The sequence below is a fragment of the Neovison vison genome, chromosome 9, assembly GCF_020171115.1.
Source record: "Neovison vison isolate M4711 chromosome 9, ASM_NN_V1, whole genome shotgun sequence".
Taxonomy (NCBI): Eukaryota; Metazoa; Chordata; class Mammalia; order Carnivora; family Mustelidae; genus Neogale; species Neogale vison.
In genome coordinates, this window is record NC_058099.1 from 78,771,228 (window position 1) to 78,795,046 (window position 23,819).

The window sequence follows — 23,819 nt, forward strand, 5'->3', positions numbered from 1 at the left end:
CTAATAGCAAGTGTAAATGATTTGCTACCCTTTCAGGAAGTTTACCCAGAGCAACCTCACAATCACCCCATGATGTAAGCAGCTCAAGTATTAGTGTGCCTCTATTATGAAAGAACAAAACCGAAGCTCGGGGAGGGTAAGTGACTTCTCTAGGTCACTCAGCTGTAAGTCGTAGAGCCCTGACGATGAAATCCCCAATGTTCTCAACACCTCTATTTTAAATAATAAGTGATATCCTCAGAAGCCATCTTAGTCCTAAAATTAAAGCACCCATGTGGATACAAATAGTATCCACTTTTTCTATTCAATGCTGACAAGTATTTTTTGTTTGTTTGTTTTTTGTTTTTTGAATGACACCTATGTTTATTTCTTCCAAGAAAAGTTTTTTCCCACACACCTTCTACCTTTTCACCAAAATACCTTATTGTCATCTCTACTGATTTTATTTTATTTTATTTTTAGATTTTATTTATTTATTTGTCAGAGGGAGAGGGAGAGCGAGCGAGCACAGGCAGACAGAATGGCAGGCAGAGGCAGAGGGAGAAGCAGGCTCCCTGCTTAGCAAGGAGCCCGATGTGGGACTCGATCCCAGGATGCCGGGATCATGACCTGAGCCGAAGGCAGCTGCCCAACCAACTGAGCCACCCAGGCGTCTGATTTTAAACAATCATCTCATTTTTTTGATGGTTATATGTATTTATTTCTTCTCCCCATGCTACCTAGTCATTTCATTGTTGGAACTCTTACAGCTTCATTATTTAGATTATAAACTGTTGAAATTAAGCCGTGGATCATTTCCTTACTTGACTCACCTACATTCCCTTGCTGATGATGAATCAGTCTTGGCCCTAGACACCCAATCCTTTCCCTGCCATTTGAAGAAGTTTTGCCTATAATGACAGTTCCTTTTTTTTCCCTCTCTTACCCTGCATCCACAGTTTCACCATTGTTCTACCCAAGGGAAGGTACTTCCTTCACCATTGTCTCTACGCAAAGGAAGGTACTCTTCAAGCCCACCCCTCTTCACATACCCTCCTTGACTTCAGACAGATGTCTGTTAAGAAAAATCCCTCCACATATCTTTGAGTTTCTGAAATTGTTTTCAAATAGAAAGTATGGTCTTAACTGTCCCTAAGGCCCCTAGGACTCACAACTATAAAAACATCCTTTAAAGTCTGAGCAAGATAAGTTCCACCCCAAAACATTTCCAGGTGAGAAGGGTTTAAATATGGCACAATGAATTTATTTTTCAAACCTGGCCTCGTTCTAAAAGAGGCTGAGAAACCGATCCAGATTAAAGGAAACTACAGATGCACAGGAACTGGATGTAGTATGCCATCCTAGACTAAATCCTGTAAAGAGGTACACACACACACACACACACACACACAAGCGTTACTTGATAAATTGATAAAAATGGAATGCGAGTGGGAGATTAGTTAAAAATTTTATGTCAATATGAAATTTACCGAAGGAGATAACTGTGGTGTCAGAGAATATTCTTTTTCTTAAGAAACACACAAGGAAATATTCAGGGAAAAAGTGCATGATGCATGAAATGTATTCTCAAATACTCAAGAATGTATGCATAGTTTTCCTAGGCATATACATGTCTTCCTATAGAGAGAGAAGGGGAAGGAGGAAAGGAGAGAGAGATTGTAAACAGGTCAAAATCATAACAGGTACATCCGGAGAAAGGGTATATGGCTTTACCATCTATGGCTTTGCCATCTATGCAACTTTTCCACAACTGTATGTTCAAATACATTTTACAAATGTTTTTAACCCAACCTTTGAGATTTCTGACTTTGATTCCAGAAGCTAGTGCCTCCACCATACTCCGACCCCAGATGTGTGCAATGCCAACTTTAAAACAGTTGTCTCAGGTTCTGTCCTATGCAAGAAACCTGGGATCCTCTCTGCACATTTGGAACATGCTAACATTTCAGCAAGGTTTTACAGAACCGGCAGAGTGCCCCCATTCAAAAAAAATTTAGAAATTATATGCAATATAAAACAAACAACAAAGAACAAAAATTCTACATGTTTACTAACACAGAAACCCTAATTTCATTTTTCTCTGGTGCCACCAGGTTGTTCTTCTCCTGGGTTTTGCAGTGTGAATTGATTTGCCAGCACTTTGTTTGCTCTGCGAGTCAGTTTCCTCTCCTCCACCAGATTTATATCTTCCAAAAATGTGTTGACAGCTTTTGTTCTTTATGCTCCCCTTCTTGTCATCCTTAAGCACTTATTTTTAAATCCTTTACTGGTTTTAACAGCCTTATTGAAATACAGCTCACATACCATACAATTTGCCCACTTAACATGTATAATTCCTTGACTTTCAGTACAGGCATCACCACAGTCAATTTTAAAACGTTGTCATGACTTAAGAGAAACAAACCTGCAACCTTTTGCTATCGTTCTCCTTTCTCTCCTCCCTCGAGCTCTAAGATGACTCTGTTTTCTGTGTGGTAGATTTTACTATTCTGGACACTTCATGTGAATGGAGTCATATGTGACCATTAGTGACTGGCTTCTTTCACTTAACACGTTTTCAAGGTTCATCCCTGTAGTGGAATGGGTTGGTCTTTTTTATTCCACAAAATATTATATCATAGGAATATGTTATATTTAATTCACCCATTTCTCAGTTGATGGATGTTTGAATTGTTTCCATCTTTTGACCTTATAAATAAGATAGCTATAAACATTTGTACACAAGTCTTTGTGTAGACCCAGGTTTTCATTTCTGGGGAGTATATACCGAGAAGTGGAAGTGCTGGGTCTTATGTTAACTCTATGTTGAACTTTTTGATCAACTGCCACACTGTTTCCAAATTAGCTGCACCGTTTTTCATTCCCACCGACATTGCATGGGGGTTCTAATTTCTCCACATTCCCACCAACATTTGTATTCTTTTTGATTTTAGCCGTCATCGTAGGTGTGAAGTTTTAGTAAATAGTGATTTTGATTTGCATTTTCCTGATGGTTAATGATATTGAGCCGTTTTCATCTAATCTATTACTCTTAATGGAATTTTGGAAAGAGGGGAGTGTTTGGTCTACTTCATTTAAGGTGATACACAGTAGTTTATTTAAACAGTAACATGACAAATTTTTCTTCTAAATATTTGAAAACACACAATGTCAAGCCCTTAACAACATATACAGTGTCCTTCCATACTTTTTACATATTACAGTTACTGAATGATTAAGGGACAGTGAAATTCTGCCCTTATTTTGCTCCGTAAGATTACTTCTTCTGTGGGGTTGAGGAATTCACTCAGATGGCTCCTCAGCGTTGACTATAAGGCAGAGCAGAACGGATAGCCAAAGCCTCTAAAGCTCAGTTCCTTTTTGACACCAATGCTGCATACACCTGTTGTGAATAAGTGTGTAGCACAGGTGATAAATATCAAAGAAATGTGAGGGCTTCGACGTGGACGAATAGGATATGTCTCAGAGATGGAAGGCAAGGTGTTTTAAAGGGGCTTTTGCACTTTAGTCACAGTGTATCACACCCGCCCAATGATAACAGTACAAGTTGGGTGGCAGATATGTGCAAAGTTATGTTGTTATATGTGCTCTTGGACATGTTTCTGTAGTAAAGGCCATTAAAAAAAAAAAAAAAAAAAGGATGTTGGGTGCCTCATAAGGAGAGGGAGGAGGGGTCAGAAGGAGACCTGGCAAGGGTGGATCAGTCCATCAAGACCAGAAGTTAGCTCCCTGAATAAAGACATTTCAGAAAGTATATTTCCTTTGAGATTGGGAAGGAAGAGGAAAAAGAAGAATGGGGAGACTTTTTTGAAAGGATTTGGGTTTGTTTTGTTTTGTGAGAGGCTCGGTCACTGCTTTCTTGCTCTTCTGTGAGCTATGACCCAGCACATCTGCTGGGCAAGTGAAGATGGCCTAAGTCTGAGGAAAGTAAAGGAAATTTGAAATAAATCTGAGGGCCACCTGGATGTCTCAGTCAGTTAAGAATCTGCTTTCGGTTCTGGTGGTGACCCGGGTGTCCTGGGATTGAGTCCTGCTCCTGCTTGGTAGGAAGCCTGCTTCTCCCTCTACCTCTGTCACTCCCTCTGATTGTGCCCCTGCTCTCTGTCAAATAAAATAAATCAGATCCGAGTACACTGAGGAGAGAATGTACTAAGAAAATAGTGACCTAACTCCATTTCTTTTGTTCAAGTTAATAAGTCTTGGATAAATATATGTGGAATGAATGAATGATTTCCAGGTAGTGCTGGGACTGAATTTCATGTGGCATCAGTCGACTCTGTTGTGAGTAGACTCAGTTTTGACATGGGAGATTTAATCCAACAATAATCAGTTACATACAGAAAGGCATTTCTAAAAAAGGCAGAGAGACAAGATTTTGCCACACAGGAAGGACTGAAGGGGATTAGATGCGGTCGTTCACTTGTACTAGAGCCTGTTTAGTTTTGTTTTTTAACTGAAGAATGGCTGATGCAATATCACATTAGTGTCAGGTATGCAACTCTATGCTCTGCTGTGCTCATCACAACTGTGGCTACCACATGTCACCAGATAACGCTGTTACAGTGCATTGGACTCTGTTTCCTATGCTGGACTGGTGCTTTTTACATGTTGGTTACCTGACAATCCATCGGTGAGGAAAGGAAGAACAAGGCCTTGCTGGATAGGCAAGAAGTGAAAGTGGATGAGGTGGAGAAGATAAATTAACAGGGACATAGAAGCTGGAAGGACAGCGGCATGAGGCAGAGGGACAGAATGTCAAACTATAGGATTCTGATGCCAGAAGTATTCCCGGTAATAAGCTCTACAGAGTGGCACGAAGTGCACTGGATTGGCCATAATGGACTCTAAAATGAAATCATGTAGGAACCGGCAGGCTGCGTTGCTGGCTGGTCTGTCCACATAGATGTTAGAGCCTCCTGCACCCCTTCCTCACCCCTTCAGGTTCCCTGGCCGGGGCCCCATCCCACCTATTGTCCCCCTCAGGGCCTCCACTGCATCAAATCTGCATTCTTTCTGTGACCCCAACATTCAGATAGTGTAGGGTCCATGATAACCTGGATGAGAAGCTACAAGTGTGGTAGTGAGAGAGGTCATGGACACCTGGTTTTCTGTTTTAGCACTGAGCAGTCCTGAGACTGTCCAGAAGACTACCTCAGGTGTTCTCTAACACACTCATCCCATTTTGAGTCCCAGTCTGAGGTGGAGTTGCCTTCCCTCCAGAGCCCTCTTTTAAGTGTGGGAATGTGTGCCGTCATGACCCCCCTCAGCCCCCCCCCCCCAAAAAAAAGCATTCCATGGAGTTCCATGATAATCCTCCAAACATCTGTATCCTGGTGCACAGTCTAGAACTCACCTCTGGTTCATAAGTTGCACGTGTTCTGGAGAAGAGCTACCATGGCTCCACTAAGGCCGTGAATATTGAAGGTGGCATACCGCCATGCTAGCCATAGTAAAGGCCGTATCTTATATATTGTCATCGAGTGTGGATGGAAGGCAGGCACCAAGATCACCTTCCCCCAAAGGGGATGCCATGCCTGACAGCCTGCAGGTATTGCTTGCATACTCAAGGAACAGAACCATGCCTTTTTGGTATAAGGCATCGGTAGGCTGTACCAGATTCCAGTCTGCCTCAAAGTGGTGGTGCCTGGATCAGACTGAAGGAGGAGGGGAGCAGGACAGGGTCCTGAGAAGGGGATGATCAGACATAAACTGTTGTTCTACCAGCAAGGTCCCTCTTTCACCTTCTCATTTCATCAAAGGTGCCTTATCCTGGAAGGTGGTAGCTGCCTTGTCAACATTCCTATCACTAACAGCTAAGTGATGCTTTTGTTCTGCAAAAAACATCCTCAGTCCAGCAGCCTGAAGAAACACCCAGGGAGGGGAAGCACTTCCAGTAGGAAAGCTCAGTGTCAAGTGTAACGTGACTTAAAGGACAGATTCATCAGCAGCATCTAGGGTATTCTTTGACGCTACCCACAACCAGCCCAAGAACAACACCCCATCCCCCGAAAACACTCCCATTCAGATTTCATCCCCTGTGGGATCCTCTGATCACTGACTTCTAAGTCATGATTAAGCTAACACAATAACAGTGAAGAAACAACAGTGTCTTAATCATTATTTTCTGAAAACTATACCTGTCTTTGATTCTCCTCCGATATAGAAGACTTACTGTAAAGGGTGTAAAACATTCAGTGAGGGGCGAGGTGTGAGCTACGGTATATTTTCAGGAAGGCTAAGTCATGGGACAGGAGGGAGAGCCCATCAGTCGGTGAATGGGCTTCTGGGGCTTTTGGGGGCACATGATACATATTTCCCAAGAGGTCCAGGAGATTGGTCACCTTTTAGAAGCCGAAGGAAGCAATCAGTAATGGCTGAACTGATTTGCCCAAAACCCTTGCTCCCAAGACAGTACACAGAACAGACAACATGTTACTAGAGAAATATTTACTCTGTGGGCACACCACCAGGTTCTGTATTCTTCCCCTTTATGCCTTGTTCCTGTCCTCTTCCGGCATCAGCATTTGCACTTTTGACCTTTGGCTCCCATCTGAGCACACCTTGCCTTATAGGCAGTTTTTGGGGCCGTCTGAACGCACCTTGCCTTCTAGGTGGACTTGGGGGCCATCTGTTGCCTATGGAGTCACGTTTGACAGATGTAGGAGTCTGATGGGTGATATTAGTGGCTGGTGGCCTGAGAATTCTTTGTTCCTCCCTGCCCACAGTTGAGGTGGCAGGGAGAGGATGATCGGGGATGGGGGCTGAATTGGCTGTTCCTGCTTTGTGTCCACGGAGAGATTTCAAGCTTGCAACGGAGTATGTGGACTCTTTTGATTTAAAGCACTGAATGGATTCAAGGACCCTAGGGGGAAGGCCCCAAGTCACCCTCTTATTAAGCCTTTTAATGTGGTCTTCCAGCGTCTGTGCTGCCGTAGGTGTAACAAGGGGAAGCTCCTGGAAAGTATTCAGGGAGTCGTCCTCACCCTGTGATGGTGGCAAACTTTCCTGTTTTGTTTCATTCTGGGATTTCTCAGAAACAAGTGGTGTCTGCTCCACGGAGAGCCATGAATTATGCACAGTCTTCACGGCATTTTCAAGCTGTCTCTGTCCCGTAGTATCCACAGATACCATGGAGCTTTTGACGGATTGGCTCCTCTGTTTTTGTTCAGAACCATACCCCATATTATTCTCTGGGTTGTGTCCCTGATCCTTCTCCAGGTCATCTTTGCAGGAACTGTCCTGTAGAATAAATTCGGGAAGCTCCACATAGACACTTTTGGTCATACTCCTCCTGATCGGACTGTTAGAGATCCCCGAGCGTCCACCATGGCGCTGAGACTCAGGTAGCTGTGGAAGAGTCAGTGCTACAGAGTCATAGATCCTGCGGGGCAGGCCCCTCTGGTGTAGGATGAGCCTCTTATGAAGGTGATGCTCTAGTTTCCTCCGAAGCTCTTCATTCAGAGGAAACTGCCCAGGAGTGACAGAGCTTACAACTGGGGCCTTGGTGGCCTTGTGGCTGAAACAAGGGTTAGACGCAGAAGAACCATAGTCCTCCTGGGATCTTTGGACTATAGTGGGTAAACCCCACACACGTTTCTGTACCTTCTGCAACATGTTCCATTCCAGGTGTTGAATTTCTCTTGACGTGAGACTGTCGGATTCATTGTGAGGTCTGTGAAAACACACTCCACAGATGCTGATGTCGGCTAGAGGACCAGATGGCCGGATTGGGAGTGGGGATTGAAGGTGGGCCTGGGGCTGGACATGAGAGATAGGTAGGGGCTGGGTTTGAGGCAGGAGTTGAGGCGGGTTCTCAGGCAAGGATGGAGGAAGTGGATGGGGAACTCCTGGGGACTCCTGCTCTGGGGAGGCATTCGAGATGTTATCTGAGGCATCAGCAGCAGGGAAGAAGGACTCACGATGCGGAGTTTGGAGACCCCAAAAGAACTGGATGGGGGTTTGCTGTAAATGGCCCTTTTCCAAGGTGGTAGGATATGGGCGCTGCTGCTGCATTGGCAGCTCCTTGGACTGGCCTTTGCTGCTCCAGAAAGCATCAGTTTGGTTTGGGAAAGATCGCCTTGTTTCCTTGCCCCTGAGAAAGTCACTCCTGTTTTGCACTTGTTTCTCTAGAAGTGCCAGGGCATCAGGGCTGAGAAGTGAGAGGTTACCAGGCTCGACAAGGTTGGCTACAGGGTCTCCCCTGGGAGAAGCCTCCGAAGAAGGGAGGGCTTGATGGAAATCACGTGGAGCCAGGGTTGAAGGGAAGAAGCCTTTGGCATGAGTTTGCCACGGAGGGAGGTCTAAAATTGACAAGCTGGAGGGGTCCATGCCTCTGCTTGCTGTGATACAAGTAGACAACCTACCAGAGCTCTGTGGGGGTGAGCTCTCTTGAACACCCTTCCTTAATTTGGAAATTGGTTTAGATCGCGTCACACTTAAATTGCAGTCTGGCGGTGGTGATGCAGACTGGTTTGGTGGTGCGTGATGACGAGCAAAGGTCTCAGTAGGATTCACCCTCTGGGACAACTCCGGTAAGGGGCTGACATCTTGGGAAAGGGTATTTAGAAACACTGTCTCTGTTTGGACGCTACGGTCCACTGAATGGGCATGATGGGGTGGGACAGGAGGTGGAAAGGCAGGGGGCTGGGCTGGGAAATGGTCTATTGGGAATTTGGAATCCAAGGGAGGAAAGGGCTCTGGTGGCAAAGAATCACCCGGTGGTGAGGGTGGAAAGAAATTAGCCACAGGGATCACTGGGTTAGGTGAGAAGATGGAGGCAGGTGGTGGGGAAGACTCAGGCAGCGAAGCTGGTATTAGCTCTCCTGGAGGGACTGCTGAGAAGTCAGTGGAGAGAGTGAACGATGAAGAAGTCACAGGAGCTGTGGAAGCCAAGGAAGTAGAATCTTCCAGAGTCTGCAGGAACAGCAGCCGATTGATCTCAGCAGTTGTGCTATTACATACCTCACAGGAGGGGTCTGGACATAACAGTTGACGAAAGTGGATGGTATCATGATGCCGGCCGAGGGGGCTGCAGGAGACAGGAGGTACAAAACTGCAGCCAGGACCAGAACAAGGGGAGGCGGCCATGCAGACCTGACAAGGGAGGGGCCACCTGAAGCCTGCTATCCCTTCACAATGCCCCACTGTTATGACCTGACAGTGTACTCAGTAGCCTTCACCCCAATATCTGTTCCTATGGCTACCCCCACCCCATGGCTATGACAGACTGCAGTGAATCCTGCAATTGCATAAAACCTGCTCTAAGAGGCAATAGGATCAAGGGGAAAAACTGGTCACCTTCTTAAAATAGAGATCAGCTTCCGGGTCTCCTCCACTTCCCGTTGGTACCATCTGCCATCTGGGGAAACAGGAGACTGAGTTATATAGTGAAAGCAGAAACAGAGGTATTAATCCAGGAGTCCCCCTATAGGACAGCCTTGGGATGTTGGACTCTGAAAGCCCCAACAATCAATAGATGAGGGCAAATGGCCAATGATGTGAAGCTGGTTAGTAATCTAGCTTCCTGTATAAAGTACTTTCATGTAAATTATCCCTGTGATGATCAGACCACCTCTGTGAAGCAGAGAGGTCAGGGAAGACTCCTGAAGGTCCATGATGTCAGAGAGCTTTCACAATGTCAGGAGACGAAGTTCTGACTCTTGTCATCTCACACGGCCACCTAGTGGGAAGCACTCCTTGTCCAGATCCATCACTGCTTCATGCTCAATAATGGTCAGAGCAGGGATCTGAGAAGGGTTTTGCACTCTGGCTACATTTCCATGAGCCTCTCCTCTGAGGGAATGTATCTAGCAGCTCGCATCCTCAGAGTTCATGGACTGGGCCCTCATGGAGAGGACAGCAAGGATCAGCCTTGGAGAGAGCTCAGGTGGAATAGGCAGAACCTTACCTTCCAGAGTCCCACCTTTCCTCCTCCTCTTGGCTCTGCCCTGACGCTAGAAGAAAAATGGAAAGAATGAGGGGGGTTGGACCCATGTCTTACTCTTCTCTCAGAAGTGGAAACATCCTTTATGCAAGAATTCTAGGACTTTAGTAGAACTTTGTGTTCCTTGCTTTTTTCAGTTTTAAAGGTGATAAAATGTTGTCAATATTTACTCTTTGGAAAACCCAGGGGATGACTTTGTCTAGGAGGTCCACACTTGGTATTCCCAATCAGAAGTCCTTTGTTCAATGAGGACATAGAAAAGGAAGCCCAACAGTCAGACCTGTGCTGCCTCAGGTAGGACCCTGTATCCTAGGTCATAGCTCCGACCTCACTGTCTTCTCAGAGGCTTAGCAGTGTTCTCCTGATCAGCTCAGCATGAAGGAAGCCTTGATCGAGTGATGCTGGACATGGGAATGTGACTCGATATGGTCGAGTGCTGGGAAACTTTGTTCTCTTACACAGACCCCATCCTCTCAAAATAACCCAATCCAGGACTACAGAATCCCTGAGTTTGGGATTTTATCCAAGAACCACCACCATACCCAGATAGACTGTAGTTTCAAGTAGAAACCGTAGTCCTTTCTTAACACTTACCCCTGCCAGGCCTCTTTTCCTAGAGGAGTGAATGTCTGTTCTCTTAAGACTTCCCATTTTAGGTGTTTCTCCCACTCTACCAAACTCCTTTTAAAACCCGGGATTAGGGATCCTGGATGGCTCAGTTGGTTAAGTGTCTGCCTTGGGCTCAGGTCAGGAATCCAGGGTCTTGGGATCTAGCCCCACATTGCACTCCCTGTTTCGCTCTCCCTCTGCCCCTCTACCCCACTTGTGCTCTCTTCCTTTGTCTTAAATAAAATCTAAAAAAAAAAAAAAAAAAAGGAATAAAATTTGGGATTAGAAATGGAAACCGTAATAATCTATGTTGAGTTCCCCCCCTCCCCAAGGTTTTCTTACCTTTCGGGTGGTTTTGGTTTTCCACGTTGGAAATGGAATCCCCACCAGGTAGCACAGGAACAGAAGGAGCAATCCCAACCCACACAAGAAGGTAAGGTTGGCATCAATGCCCAAGCATGTTGAGGCAAAGCTCAGACATGGTTTAGTATCGCTATTCAGAAGTGAGAGAACATTCCAGTGTTTGAACTCCATCGTCTGAATCGCAAGACAGCCTATACTGTGCACACGCTGAATATATATCCTCCACAGGCTTACATCACAGAGCACTGTCACAAAGAGTTTCTGAGGGTGAGGGAGAGGACAGTTGAACAAGGTGTGTCCAGAGCCCCTCCCCACCTACTAGCTCAGAAGACCCCTCCCTCCTCCTGGTCCTTCAGGTCTGCCATCCTATTTTCCTACTCCTTTTCATCACTTATGAAACTTATGAAATTTTCTGTCGTTCCATGTATAATTCATATATTGCCTGGGTCCCTCTTCACTGTTTGAGAACTTGGCTTTGGTCTTACCAGGTCTGTGCCTTGAAAGTCTGCAAGGCTACCTGGAGTTTTTGCTTGTACCCTGACATTTACACTCAGGATCACTTAGGTCCTCAGATCCAGCTTTCGTATTCAATGTGTTTGCCTGGGACACCTGGGTGGCTCAGTCGGCTAAGTGATCGCCCTCAGCTCAGGTCATGATCTGAGGGTTCTGGGATCAAGCTCCACATCTGGCTCCTTGCTCCATGGGGAGCCTGCTTCCCCAACTCCCTCTGCCTGCAGCTCCCCTGATTGTGTGCTCTCTGTCAAATAAATAAAACCTTTAAAAGAAAATGTGTTTGGCTTCCATGAACCCAGATAGAGACCTTAACGTTCTTTCACACTCACTTAGTTTCGTACATGTTGCACAGCACATTTCAGTTTTTGTTTCATTCGGCCTTTCGTATCTTCCGTCAGAGAGGCTGACTCAATTAAACTCAATAATGCATTATTCAATAATCCCAAAACTAAAGTCAATGTAAAATGACAGTAAATAATTAAACCTTCAAATGGTCTTGGGGGTAACTGTGCAGCACTCGTATTCCTAAAGTTAGTGAAGCTAAGCTGCATAAAATGTTTGGGGACCAGCTAACACACACACACACACACACACACACACACACACCCTTTGACAAAACAATCCAGTATATTTCATATTGAAGAATAAAGTGTTTTATCCTTTTATTTCAGTATTTCATAAAATATTGACCCCAGGTCTTCTTACTCTACCTAAAATACTGTGTTCTGTACATCAACACCCTAATAGTTGTACAAGCTCCTTCTCAGTGAGTTGCAGCCCTGTAACAAATGCCATAGACTGGGTGGTTTAAACGACACACATGTATTTTTCATAGTTCGGGAGGACGGGAATTCCAAGGTCAAGGCACAGAAGATTCAGTGTCTGTTGACACCTTCCTCCGGGTTCACACGCAGGTGCATCTTCTCCCTACAACCTGATGTGGCAGAAAAAGTGGGTGAGAGGTTTCTGGGGTCTCTTTTCTAAGGACACTAAACTCATTTATGAGGGCCCCACCCTCATGACCTAATCACCTCCCAAAGTCCCCATCTCCTAATACCATCACATTGGGATTAGGGTTTCATCATATGAATTTGGGGAGGAGCACAAACATACAGTTCATAAACTCCCCAAAGGCCAGGACAGGTTACAGGCTGCTAAGTAAGCTGTTGATCCCCTCCTCTGGTGGCAGGTTGGGACCCAGGAGTGTCCCGGCCTTCCTGCAGAATGTAGTCTTGAAGATCCTCTCCTGATTGCCCTTGTGGGCCTTGTATATCCTTTCCTAGGAGCGCCTTGCCAGGAAAAGTGGTTGAGAAGCTCCACCCTAGATTATCATCCCCACGTATGTTTGAGAATCAACTACCTGTGACAGGTTTTCCAGGTTCCTTTTTGCCAGGTTTAAATAATCCCACTCTTCCTCCATCTTCTTTTCTAAACTCTTTTATCTTCATGGCAGCTGTCCTCTGAACTGCCTCCTAACTTCTCACGCCTTTCTTAAACTGGGATGCCCTTTATTTGACACCCCTGGCCTAGCAGGGGTCATCTGTGAAAGGGTAGGACAGCCTTCACCCTGGCCCAGCAGAGTCTCTTTTCGGTTCTGCAGGAACAGGTCACCTGCCTGGAAGATCAGACCTGCCCAGAGGCACCGCTTCTTCCTCATCCTGACATGCAGTCTCAGACACATTTTCATTTAATGAATAGCTACTTTTGGAAGCCAAGAGACACAAACACCTGTTAAGTCCTGGTCTCCGTCCTTAAGGACCTCATGGTGCTGTTCTAGGGAAAAGCCCTGTGCAGGCTGAGAATTACACAGGACCCGGGACAGGTATCCTGCCGCATTTGGGAATTGCCAGGTAATCTCTAGAACAGAGGAACAAAGTGACAGGTATTGTGGGTCACAAATGCTCACACACACCATGCTCCTTAGAAAGGCAACTCTGCATGTCTAATCTCTGCGATTATCTGATACAGATTAATGGCTCTTTGAGAGGATAGTCGAAGAATGGCTTTTCTCTTTTAAAAGGACATGTGCTGGCTAGATATCCTTACGTACATTTATGTGCCTTGAGTTAAAACTTTTCTCAGAACCTGGTAGAAGTTCCTTCAAAATTTAAAGGAACAAGACCTGAAAGGTATATATATATATAGAATCTCACCCAAAATAACCTCCACTGAGGTTCAGTAGGGAGGTTCACAGCACTTTTCCTCCTACACTAATAGCAAGTGTAAATGATTTGCTACCCTTTCAGGAAGTTTACCCAGAGCAACCTCACAATCACCCCATGATGTAAGCAGCTCAAGTATTAGTGTGCCTCTATTATGAAAGAACAAAACCGAAGCTCGGGGAGGGTAAGTGACTTCTCTAGGTCACTCAGCTGTAAGTCGTAGAGCCCTGACGATGAAATCCCCAATGTTCTCAACACCTCTATTTTAAATAATAAGTGATATCCTCAGAAGCCATCTTAGTCCTAAAATTAAAGCACCCATGTGGATACAAATAGTATCCACTTTTTCTATTCAATGCTGACAAGTATTTTTTGTTTGTTTGTTTTTTGTTTTTTGAATGACACCTATGTTTATTTCTTCCAAGAAAAGTTTTTTCCCACACACCTTCTACCTTTTCACCAAAATACCTTATTGTCATCTCTACTGATTTTATTTTATTTTATTTTTAGATTTTATTTATTTATTTGTCAGAGGGAGAGGGAGAGCGAGCGAGCACAGGCAGACAGAATGGCAGGCAGAGGCAGAGGGAGAAGCAGGCTCCCTGCTTAGCAAGGAGCCCGATGTGGGACTCGATCCCAGGATGCCGGGATCATGACCTGAGCCGAAGGCAGCTGCCCAACCAACTGAGCCACCCAGGCGTCTGATTTTAAACAATCATCTCATTTTTTTGATGGTTATATGTATTTATTTCTTCTCCCCATGCTACCTAGTCATTTCATTGTTGGAACTCTTACAGCTTCATTATTTAGATTATAAACTGTTGAAATTAAGCCGTGGATCATTTCCTTACTTGACTCACCTACATTCCCTTGCTGATGATGAATCAGTCTTGGCCCTAGACACCCAATCCTTTCCCTGCCATTTGAAGAAGTTTTGCCTATAATGACAGTTCCTTTTTTTTCCCTCTCTTACCCTGCATCCACAGTTTCACCATTGTTCTACCCAAGGGAAGGTACTTCCTTCACCATTGTCTCTACGCAAAGGAAGGTACTCTTCAAGCCCACCCCTCTTCACATACCCTCCTTGACTTCAGACAGATGTCTGTTAAGAAAAATCCCTCCACATATCTTTGAGTTTCTGAAATTGTTTTCAAATAGAAAGTATGGTCTTAACTGTCCCTAAGGCCCCTAGGACTCACAACTATAAAAACATCCTTTAAAGTCTGAGCAAGATAAGTTCCACCCCAAAACATTTCCAGGTGAGAAGGGTTTAAATATGGCACAATGAATTTATTTTTCAAACCTGGCCTCGTTCTAAAAGAGGCTGAGAAACCGATCCAGATTAAAGGAAACTACAGATGCACAGGAACTGGATGTAGTATGCCATCCTAGACTAAATCCTGTAAAGAGGTACACACACACACACACACACACACACAAGCGTTACTTGATAAATTGATAAAAATGGAATGCGAGTGGGAGATTAGTTAAAAATTTTATGTCAATATGAAATTTACCGAAGGAGATAACTGTGGTGTCAGAGAATATTCTTTTTCTTAAGAAACACACAAGGAAATATTCAGGGAAAAAGTGCATGATGCATGAAATGTATTCTCAAATACTCAAGAATGTATGCATAGTTTTCCTAGGCATATACATGTCTTCCTATAGAGAGAGAAGGGGAAGGAGGAAAGGAGAGAGAGATTGTAAACAGGTCAAAATCATAACAGGTACATCCGGAGAAAGGGTATATGGCTTTACCATCTATGGCTTTGCCATCTATGCAACTTTTCCACAACTGTATGTTCAAATACATTTTACAAATGTTTTTAACCCAACCTTTGAGATTTCTGACTTTGATTCCAGAAGCTAGTGCCTCCACCATACTCCGACCCCAGATGTGTGCAATGCCAACTTTAAAACAGTTGTCTCAGGTTCTGTCCTATGCAAGAAACCTGGGATCCTCTCTGCACATTTGGAACATGCTAACATTTCAGCAAGGTTTTACAGAACCGGCAGAGTGCCCCCATTCAAAAAAAATTTAGAAATTATATGCAATATAAAACAAACAACAAAGAACAAAAATTCTACATGTTTACTAACACAGAAACCCTAATTTCATTTTTCTCTGGTGCCACCAGGTTGTTCTTCTCCTGGGTTTTGCAGTGTGAATTGATTTGCCAGCACTTTGTTTGCTCTGCGAGTCAGTTTCCTCTCCTCCACCAGATTTATATCTTCCAAAAATGTGTTGACAGCTTTTGTTCTTTATGCTCCCCTTCTTGTCATCCTTAAGCACTTATTTTTAAATCCTTTACTGGTTTTAACAGCCTTATTGAAATACAGCTCACATACCATACAATTTGCCCACTTAACATGTATAATTCCTTGACTTTCAGTACAGGCATCACCACAGTCAATTTTAAAACGTTGTCATGACTTAAGAGAAACAAACCTGCAACCTTTTGCTATCGTTCTCCTTTCTCTCCTCCCTCGAGCTCTAAGATGACTCTGTTTTCTGTGTGGTAGATTTTACTATTCTGGACACTTCATGTGAATGGAGTCATATGTGACCATTAGTGACTGGCTTCTTTCACTTAACACGTTTTCAAGGTTCATCCCTGTAGTGGAATGGGTTGGTCTTTTTTATTCCACAAAATATTATATCATAGGAATATGTTATATTTAATTCACCCATTTCTCAGTTGATGGATGTTTGAATTGTTTCCATCTTTTGACCTTATAAATAAGATAGCTATAAACATTTGTACACAAGTCTTTGTGTAGACCCAGGTTTTCATTTCTGGGGAGTATATACCGAGAAGTGGAAGTGCTGGGTCTTATGTTAACTCTATGTTGAACTTTTTGATCAACTGCCACACTGTTTCCAAATTAGCTGCACCGTTTTTCATTCCCACCGACATTGCATGGGGGTTCTAATTTCTCCACATTCCCACCAACATTTGTATTCTTTTTGATTTTAGCCGTCATCGTAGGTGTGAAGTTTTAGTAAATAGTGATTTTGATTTGCATTTTCCTGATGGTTAATGATATTGAGCCGTTTTCATCTAATCTATTACTCTTAATGGAATTTTGGAAAGAGGGGAGTGTTTGGTCTACTTCATTTAAGGTGATACACAGTAGTTTATTTAAACAGTAACATGACAAATTTTTCTTCTAAATATTTGAAAACACACAATGTCAAGCCCTTAACAACATATACAGTGTCCTTCCATACTTTTTACATATTACAGTTACTGAATGATTAAGGGACAGTGAAATTCTGCCCTTATTTTGCTCCGTAAGATTACTTCTTCTGTGGGGTTGAGGAATTCACTCAGATGGCTCCTCAGCGTTGACTATAAGGCAGAGCAGAACGGATAGCCAAAGCCTCTAAAGCTCAGTTCCTTTTTGACACCAATGCTGCATACACCTGTTGTGAATAAGTGTGTAGCACAGGTGATAAATATCAAAGAAATGTGAGGGCTTCGACGTGGACGAATAGGATATGTCTCAGAGATGGAAGGCAAGGTGTTTTAAAGGGGCTTTTGCACTTTAGTCACAGTGTATCACACCCGCCCAATGATAACAGTACAAGTTGGGTGGCAGATATGTGCAAAGTTATGTTGTTATATGTGCTCTTGGACATGTTTCTGTAGTAAAGGCCATTAAAAAAAAAAAAAAAAAAAAGGATGTTGGGTGCCTCATAAGGAGAGGGAGGAGGGGTCAGAAGGAGACCTGGCAAGGGTGGATCAGTCCATCAAGACCAGAAGTTAGCTCCCTGAATAAAGACATTTCAGAAAGTATATTTCCTTTGAGATTGGGAAGGAAGAGGAAAAAGAAGAATGGGGAGACTTTTTTGAAAGGATTTGGGTTTGTTTTGTTTTGTGAGAGGCTCGGTCACTGCTTTCTTGCTCTTCTGTGAGCTATGACCCAGCACATCTGCTGGGCAAGTGAAGATGGCCTAAGTCTGAGGAAAGTAAAGGAAATTTGAAATAAATCTGAGGGCCACCTGGATGTCTCAGTCAGTTAAGAATCTGCTTTCGGTTCCGGTGGTGACCCGGGTGTCCTGGGATTGAGTCCTGCTCCTGCTTGGTAGGAAGCCTGCTTCTCCCTCTACCTCTGTCACTCCCTCTGATTGTGCCCCTGCTCTCTGTCAAATAAAATAAATCAGATCCGAGTACACTGAGGAGAGAATGTACTAAGAAAATAGTGACCTAACTCCATTTCTTTTGTTCAAGTTAATAAGTCTTGGATAAATATATGTGGAATGAATGAATGATTTCCAGGTAGTGCTGGGACTGAATTTCATGTGGCATCAGTCGACTCTGTTGTGAGTAGACTCAGTTTTGACATGGGAGATTTAATCCAACAATAATCAGTTACATACAGAAAGGCATTTCTAAAAAAGGCAGAGAGACAAGATTTTGCCACACAGGAAGGACTGAAGGGGATTAGATGCGGTCGTTCACTTGTACTAGAGCCTGTTTAGTTTTGTTTTTTAACTGAAGAATGGCTGATGCAATATCACATTAGTGTCAGGTATGCAACTCTATGCTCTGCTGTGCTCATCACAACTGTGGCTACCACATGTCACCAGATAACGCTGTTACAGTGCATTGGACTCTGTTTCCTATGCTGGACTGGTGCTTTTTACATGTTGGTTACCTGACAATCCATCGGTGAGGAAAGGAAGAACAAGGCCTTGCTGGATAGGCAAGAAGTGAAAGTGGATGAGGTGGAGAAGATAAATTAACAGGGACATAGAAGCTGGAAGGACAGCGGCATGAGGCAGAGGGACAGAATGTCAAACTATAGGATTCTGACGCCAGAAGTATTCCCGGTAATAAGCTCTACAGAGTGGCCCGAAGTGCACTGGATTGGCCATAATGGACTCTAAAATGAAATCATGTAGGAACCGGCAGGCTGCGTTACTGGCTGGTCTGTCCACATAGATGTTAGAGCCTCCTGCACCCCTTCCTCACCCCTTCAGGTTCCCTGGCCGGGGCCCCATCCCACCTATTGTCCCCCTCAGGGCCTCCACTGCATCAAATCTGCATTCTTTCTGTGACCCCAACATTCAGATAGTGTAGGGTCCATGATAACCTGGATGAGAAGCTACAAGTGTGGTAGTGAGAGAGGTCATGGATATCTGGTTTTCTGTTTTAGCACTGAGCAGTCCTGAGACTGTCCAGAAGACTACCTCAGGTGTTCTCTAGCACACTCATCCCATTTTGAGTCCCAGTCTGAGGTGGAGTTGCCTTCCCTCCAGAGCCCTCTTTTAAGTGTGGGAATGTGTGCCGTCATGACCCCCCTCAGCCCCCCCCCCAAAAAAAGCATTCAACGGAGTTCCATGATAATCCTCCAAACATCTGTATCCTGGTGCACAGTCTAGAACTCACCTCTGGTTCATAAGTTGCACGTGTTCTGGAGAAGAGCTACCATGGCTCCACTAAGGCCGTGAATATTGAAGGTGGCATACCGCCATGCTAGCCATAGTAAAGGCCGTATCTTATATATTGTCATCGAGTGTGGATGGAAGGCAGGCACCAAGATCACCTTCCCCCAAAGGGGATGCCATGCCTGATAGCCTGCAGGTATTGCTTGCATACTCAAGGAACAGAACCATGCCTTTTTGGTATAAGGCATCGGTAGGCTGTGCCAGATTCCAGTCTGCCTCAAAGTGGTGGTGCCTGGATCAGACTGAAGGAGGAGGGGAGCAGGACAGGGTCCTGAGAAGGGGATGATCAGACATAAACTGTTGTTCTACCAGCAAGGTCCCTCTTTCACCTTCTCATTTCATCAAAGGTGCCTTATCCTGGAAGGTGGTAGCTGCCTTGTCAACATTCCTATCACTAACAGCTAAGTGATGCTTTTGTTCTGCAAAAAACATCCTCAGTCCAGCAGCCTGAAGAAACACCCAGGGAGGGGAAGCACTTCCAGTAGGAAAGCTCAATGTCAAGTGTAACATGACTTAAAGGACAGATTCATCAGCAGCATCTAGGGTATTCTTTGACGCTACCCACAACCAGCCCAAGAACAACACCCCATCCCCCGAAAACACTCCCATTCAGATTTCATCCCCTGTGGGATCCTCTGATCACTGACTTCTAAGTCATGATTAAGCTAACACAATAACAGTGAAGAAACAACAGTGTCTTAATCATTATTTTCTGAAAACTATACCTGTCTTTGATCCTCCTCCGATATAGAAGACCTACTGTAAAGGGTGTAAAACATTCAGTGAGGGGAGAGGTGTGAGCTACGGTATATTTTCAGGAAGGCTAAGTCATGGGACAGGAGGGAGAGCCCATCAGTTGGGGAATGGGCTTCTGGGGCTTTTGGGGGCACATGATACATATTTCCCAAGAGGTCCAGGAGATTGGTCACCTTTTACAAGCTGAAGGAAGCAATCAGTAATGGCTGAACTGATTTGCCCAAAACCCTTGCTCCCAAGATAGTTCACAGAACAGACAACATGTTATTAGAGAAATATTTATTCCTCACAAGGCATTATTTTGGGGTAGGAAATCCCCCCCCCCAAAAAAAACCCTCTCACTGGAAATTTCGGAGAAGGGTTTTCTGTCTAAATACATAGTAGATACACATCTCTGCACACAGTGCCTTCAGGATTCTTGAGAGTAGCAGGAGGCCACTGCAAAACTTGATGCCCACAGATGGCCTTTGGATGGGGCGCAGGCTGCCTGAGGGGAATGGAGAGGGGATACTTCTGATGTGGTAGCTGCTCCTTAAATGCCACCACTTTCTGGGGCTGTCTGTCCTTATTTCTGAGCTGTCTGTTACTTCCATTAAGGCCTTGGCTAGCAAAGACAGCTTCTTGCTTACAAGACCTAATATTTGCCTCCTTTCAGGCAGGAAGCCTGGAGTTGAAAGAAAACCCTGGAACAGGCTGTGCCTGGGCCTACACTTATGCTTTCTGTTGAGTTTTCCCAAACTTGGTTGCGGAGGGAATGGGCTGCTAAGAGCAGGTGCTGCCTATTGCATGCCGACGCCCCATTTTTTCCTCTTGGAATTTCCCAACAGCTGTCATGATTTTCTGAGCTTCAGGCATCCCAGTAAAGGCAGCATCCCAGTAAAGGCATCCCATTAAGCAGGCCTCTGCTTTCCACAGATAGGGGACTATGCTTCTCCTGGGAGTTTCCTTGACTTTTGCATTTTATCTCAGGAGTAAGCCATTGCAAAAAATCCTTCATTTTTTTACTGAAAATGGAAGGAGCCTGACTCTTCTGGGAAAGGCTTTCAGGAGGCAGCTGACCCTTCTGTGATAGGGTCTGGGAAGGCTGGCGTCCCAGTTTACCTTCCATACCGTGTCCTGAGTAGGAAACCTCTTCTTTGATGCCACATCTTCAGTAGGGAACCTGTTTGTTCTCGGTTGGGATGTTCCCAGTCCTGAGTCCCCTCCACCACCACGCTCTTGTGCCTTGGGACCGGAGGCCTCATGGTCTATGCAGCAGGTGGGAGATTCTTATTTTGGCACTTTCTTAAGACATGCTTAGGGACCCAGCTCTCCTGCTGTTGTTCCACAGTAATTCCTGTGTCCTTTGGATGGACATGCAGCACCTGGGAAGCTCTCGTGTCCCCAGGGGAGACACCTTGGGCAGGAGTCAGTGAGGCCCTCTAAGTCAAACAGTTGGATGCAGGGACAGGCCAGTGCATTGGGCTTTGACCCAGCTACGCTCCCTCTTCTCCAGCATAAACTTTAACACATGTAAGAGTTGTTCTTTGAGATTCAATGATTTAGGATCCTGCAGAACTGGTATGTTTGATGGGATGTTGGTTTTGACTTGATGCTCATTCTTCTTTATAATATGAGGCCTTACTGGCTTGCTGGTTGTCAAAATTCTAGATTGTGGTTGACCTGCATCAAGTTCCTTGGCCCTGGATATCTTCCTGGACACAGTGGGCATAACAACAGGTTCTGGATTCTTCGTCTCTTCCTTGTTGCCCTCCTCTTCTACCACTGGAATTTGCACTTTTATCCTTTGGCTCACGTCTGGCCCCAGCTTACAGGTGGCTTTGAGGACTGTCCGTTGCTAATGGTGACATGTTTGACAGGTGTAAGAGTCTGTCTGCCATCCTTAGTTTTCCGGACATCCTTTGCAAACTGATGCTTGATAATAGAGAGTGATTCCCTCAGAATTCTCTGTTCTTCCTTGCCCACAGTTGAGGTGGCAGGGTGAGGACCATCTGGAATGGGGGCTGAATTTGCTGTTCCTGCTTTGTCTCCATGGAGAGGTTTCAAGCTTCCTCTATAAGAGTTGAAGCCCCAGCTTTAGAATTTGCTGCAGGAATGGGGTTGGTTGAACAGGAAAGGCTTCAAGGGAATGTGGCCTTTCTCAATTTAAAGATCTCTATGGATTCAAGAACTCTGGAGGGCCTTCCCTCCAGATGAAGGCATCCTCCAATGAAACCTTTTAATATGGGCTTCCAGCATCTGTTCTGCACTAGATTCAACAAAGGGAAGCTCCTGGAAGGTATTCAGGGAGTAGTCCTCAACCTCTGATAGTGGCAAACTTCTCTGTTTTACTTCAGTCTGGGATTTCTCAGAAAAGAAGTGATCTTTGCTTCATTGTATGCCATGAATTAAGCACAGTCCCAGACAACTGACCCTCAGTGATTTCCACAGACCTTTTGCACAAATGTATTTTCAGGACATTTTCAAGTTGTCTCTGCCCTATGGTCTCCACAGACACCATGGAGTTTTTCTCTGATGGGCTCCTCAGTTTTTTCTCAGAATCATACCCCATATCATTATCTAAAGAGCTCTTTGGGTCACTCAACAGATTTTTTGGGCCATTCTCTGGGCTGTGTCCCTGATCCTTCTCCAGGTAATCATTGTTCTTCTCCAGATCATCATTGTCCTTCTCCACGTCATCACTGTACTTCTCCAGGTCATCGTTATGCTTCCCCAGGTCACCTTTGTACTTTGCCAAGTCATCGTTATCTAGCTGAAGCATTTCTGAGTCCTCCTCATCAATACTTTCATAGTCACTCAATTTTCTTTGTCTCTTAGTGATCCATGAGCGTCCACGGTAACGCTGTGACTCAGGTAGCTGTGGAAGAGTACTTGGACGCATCGGCAGTGTTAGAGACTCAATGATCCTGTGGGGCAGGTCCCACTGGTGTTGGATGAGCCTCTTTTGAATGTGACTCTCTAGTTTTTTCTGAAGCTCAACACTGATAGAAAGCTGTCTAGGAGGGATAGAGATTGCAGCATAGGCCTGGGAGGCCCGGTGTGTGAGAGAATGGTTAGGAGCTAAAGGAAAAAATTCCTCCTGGGATCTTTGGACAATAGTGGGTAAACCCCACACACATTCCTGCTCCTTCTGCAACACGTTCCATTCCAGATGTCGCATTGCATTTGATATGAGACTCTCGGACTCATTCTGAGGTCTCCACAGATCTTGATGTGGGGTAGAGGACCAGATGGCAGGATTGGGAGTGAGGACTGAAAGTGGGCCTGGGGCTGGACCTGAGGTTGGACCTGAGGGATAGGTTGGCACTAGGTTTGAGGCAGGCATTGAGGCGGGTTCTCAGGCAAGGATAGAGGAAGTGGATGGGGAACTACTGGGGATTCCTGTTTGTGGAGGCATTTGAGATTCTATTGAAAATAAAGATGGAGGAACAATTATCTGGGACATGGGCAGCAGAGAACAAGGACTCACTATGCAGAGTTGTGAGACCCCAGAAGAGCTGCATGTGGGTTTGCTCTGAATGGCTCTCCTCCAAGGTGGTAGGATATGGGCACTGCTGCTGCATAGGCAGCTCCTTTGATTGGTCTTTGCTGCTCCAGAAAGGGAGGGAGGATGCCAAATCATGCTTATCAGCAATTATTTGTTTTGGAAAAGAACGCTTTGTTTCCTTCCACCTGAGGAAGTCACTCCTCTTTTGCACTTGTTTCTCTAGAAGTGCCAGGGCATCAGGGCTGAGAAGTGAGAGGGTACCAGGCTCTACAAGGTTGGCTGCAGGGTCTCCCCTGGAAGAAGCCTCTGAAGAATGGAGAGCCAGAAACTCTTGATGGAAAAGCACGTGGAGCCAGGGTTGAAAGGAAGAAGTTTTTGCCACCAAGGGAGGTCTAAAACTGACAAGCTGGAGGGGTCAATACCTATGATTGTTGGGACAGAAGTAGACAACCCACCAGAGCTCCCTGGGGGTGAGCTCTCTGGAATAGGCTTCCTTCAGATGGAATCAGAATCCAGATCTCCGGACAG

General features: G+C 45.0%; 1 protein-coding gene across 1 annotated transcript; it reads right to left on the reverse strand.

Moving 5' to 3' along the window:
• Positions 1-6,447: 6,447 nt before the first annotated feature.
• Positions 6,448-9,087, reverse strand: LOC122916774 (spermatogenesis-associated protein 31D1-like). The gene has a single exon (XM_044264165.1). It carries the CDS (start codon positions 9,085-9,087, stop codon positions 6,448-6,450), a length of 2,640 nt encoding a protein of 879 aa, XP_044120100.1.
• Positions 9,088-23,819: the final 14,732 nt, after the last annotated feature.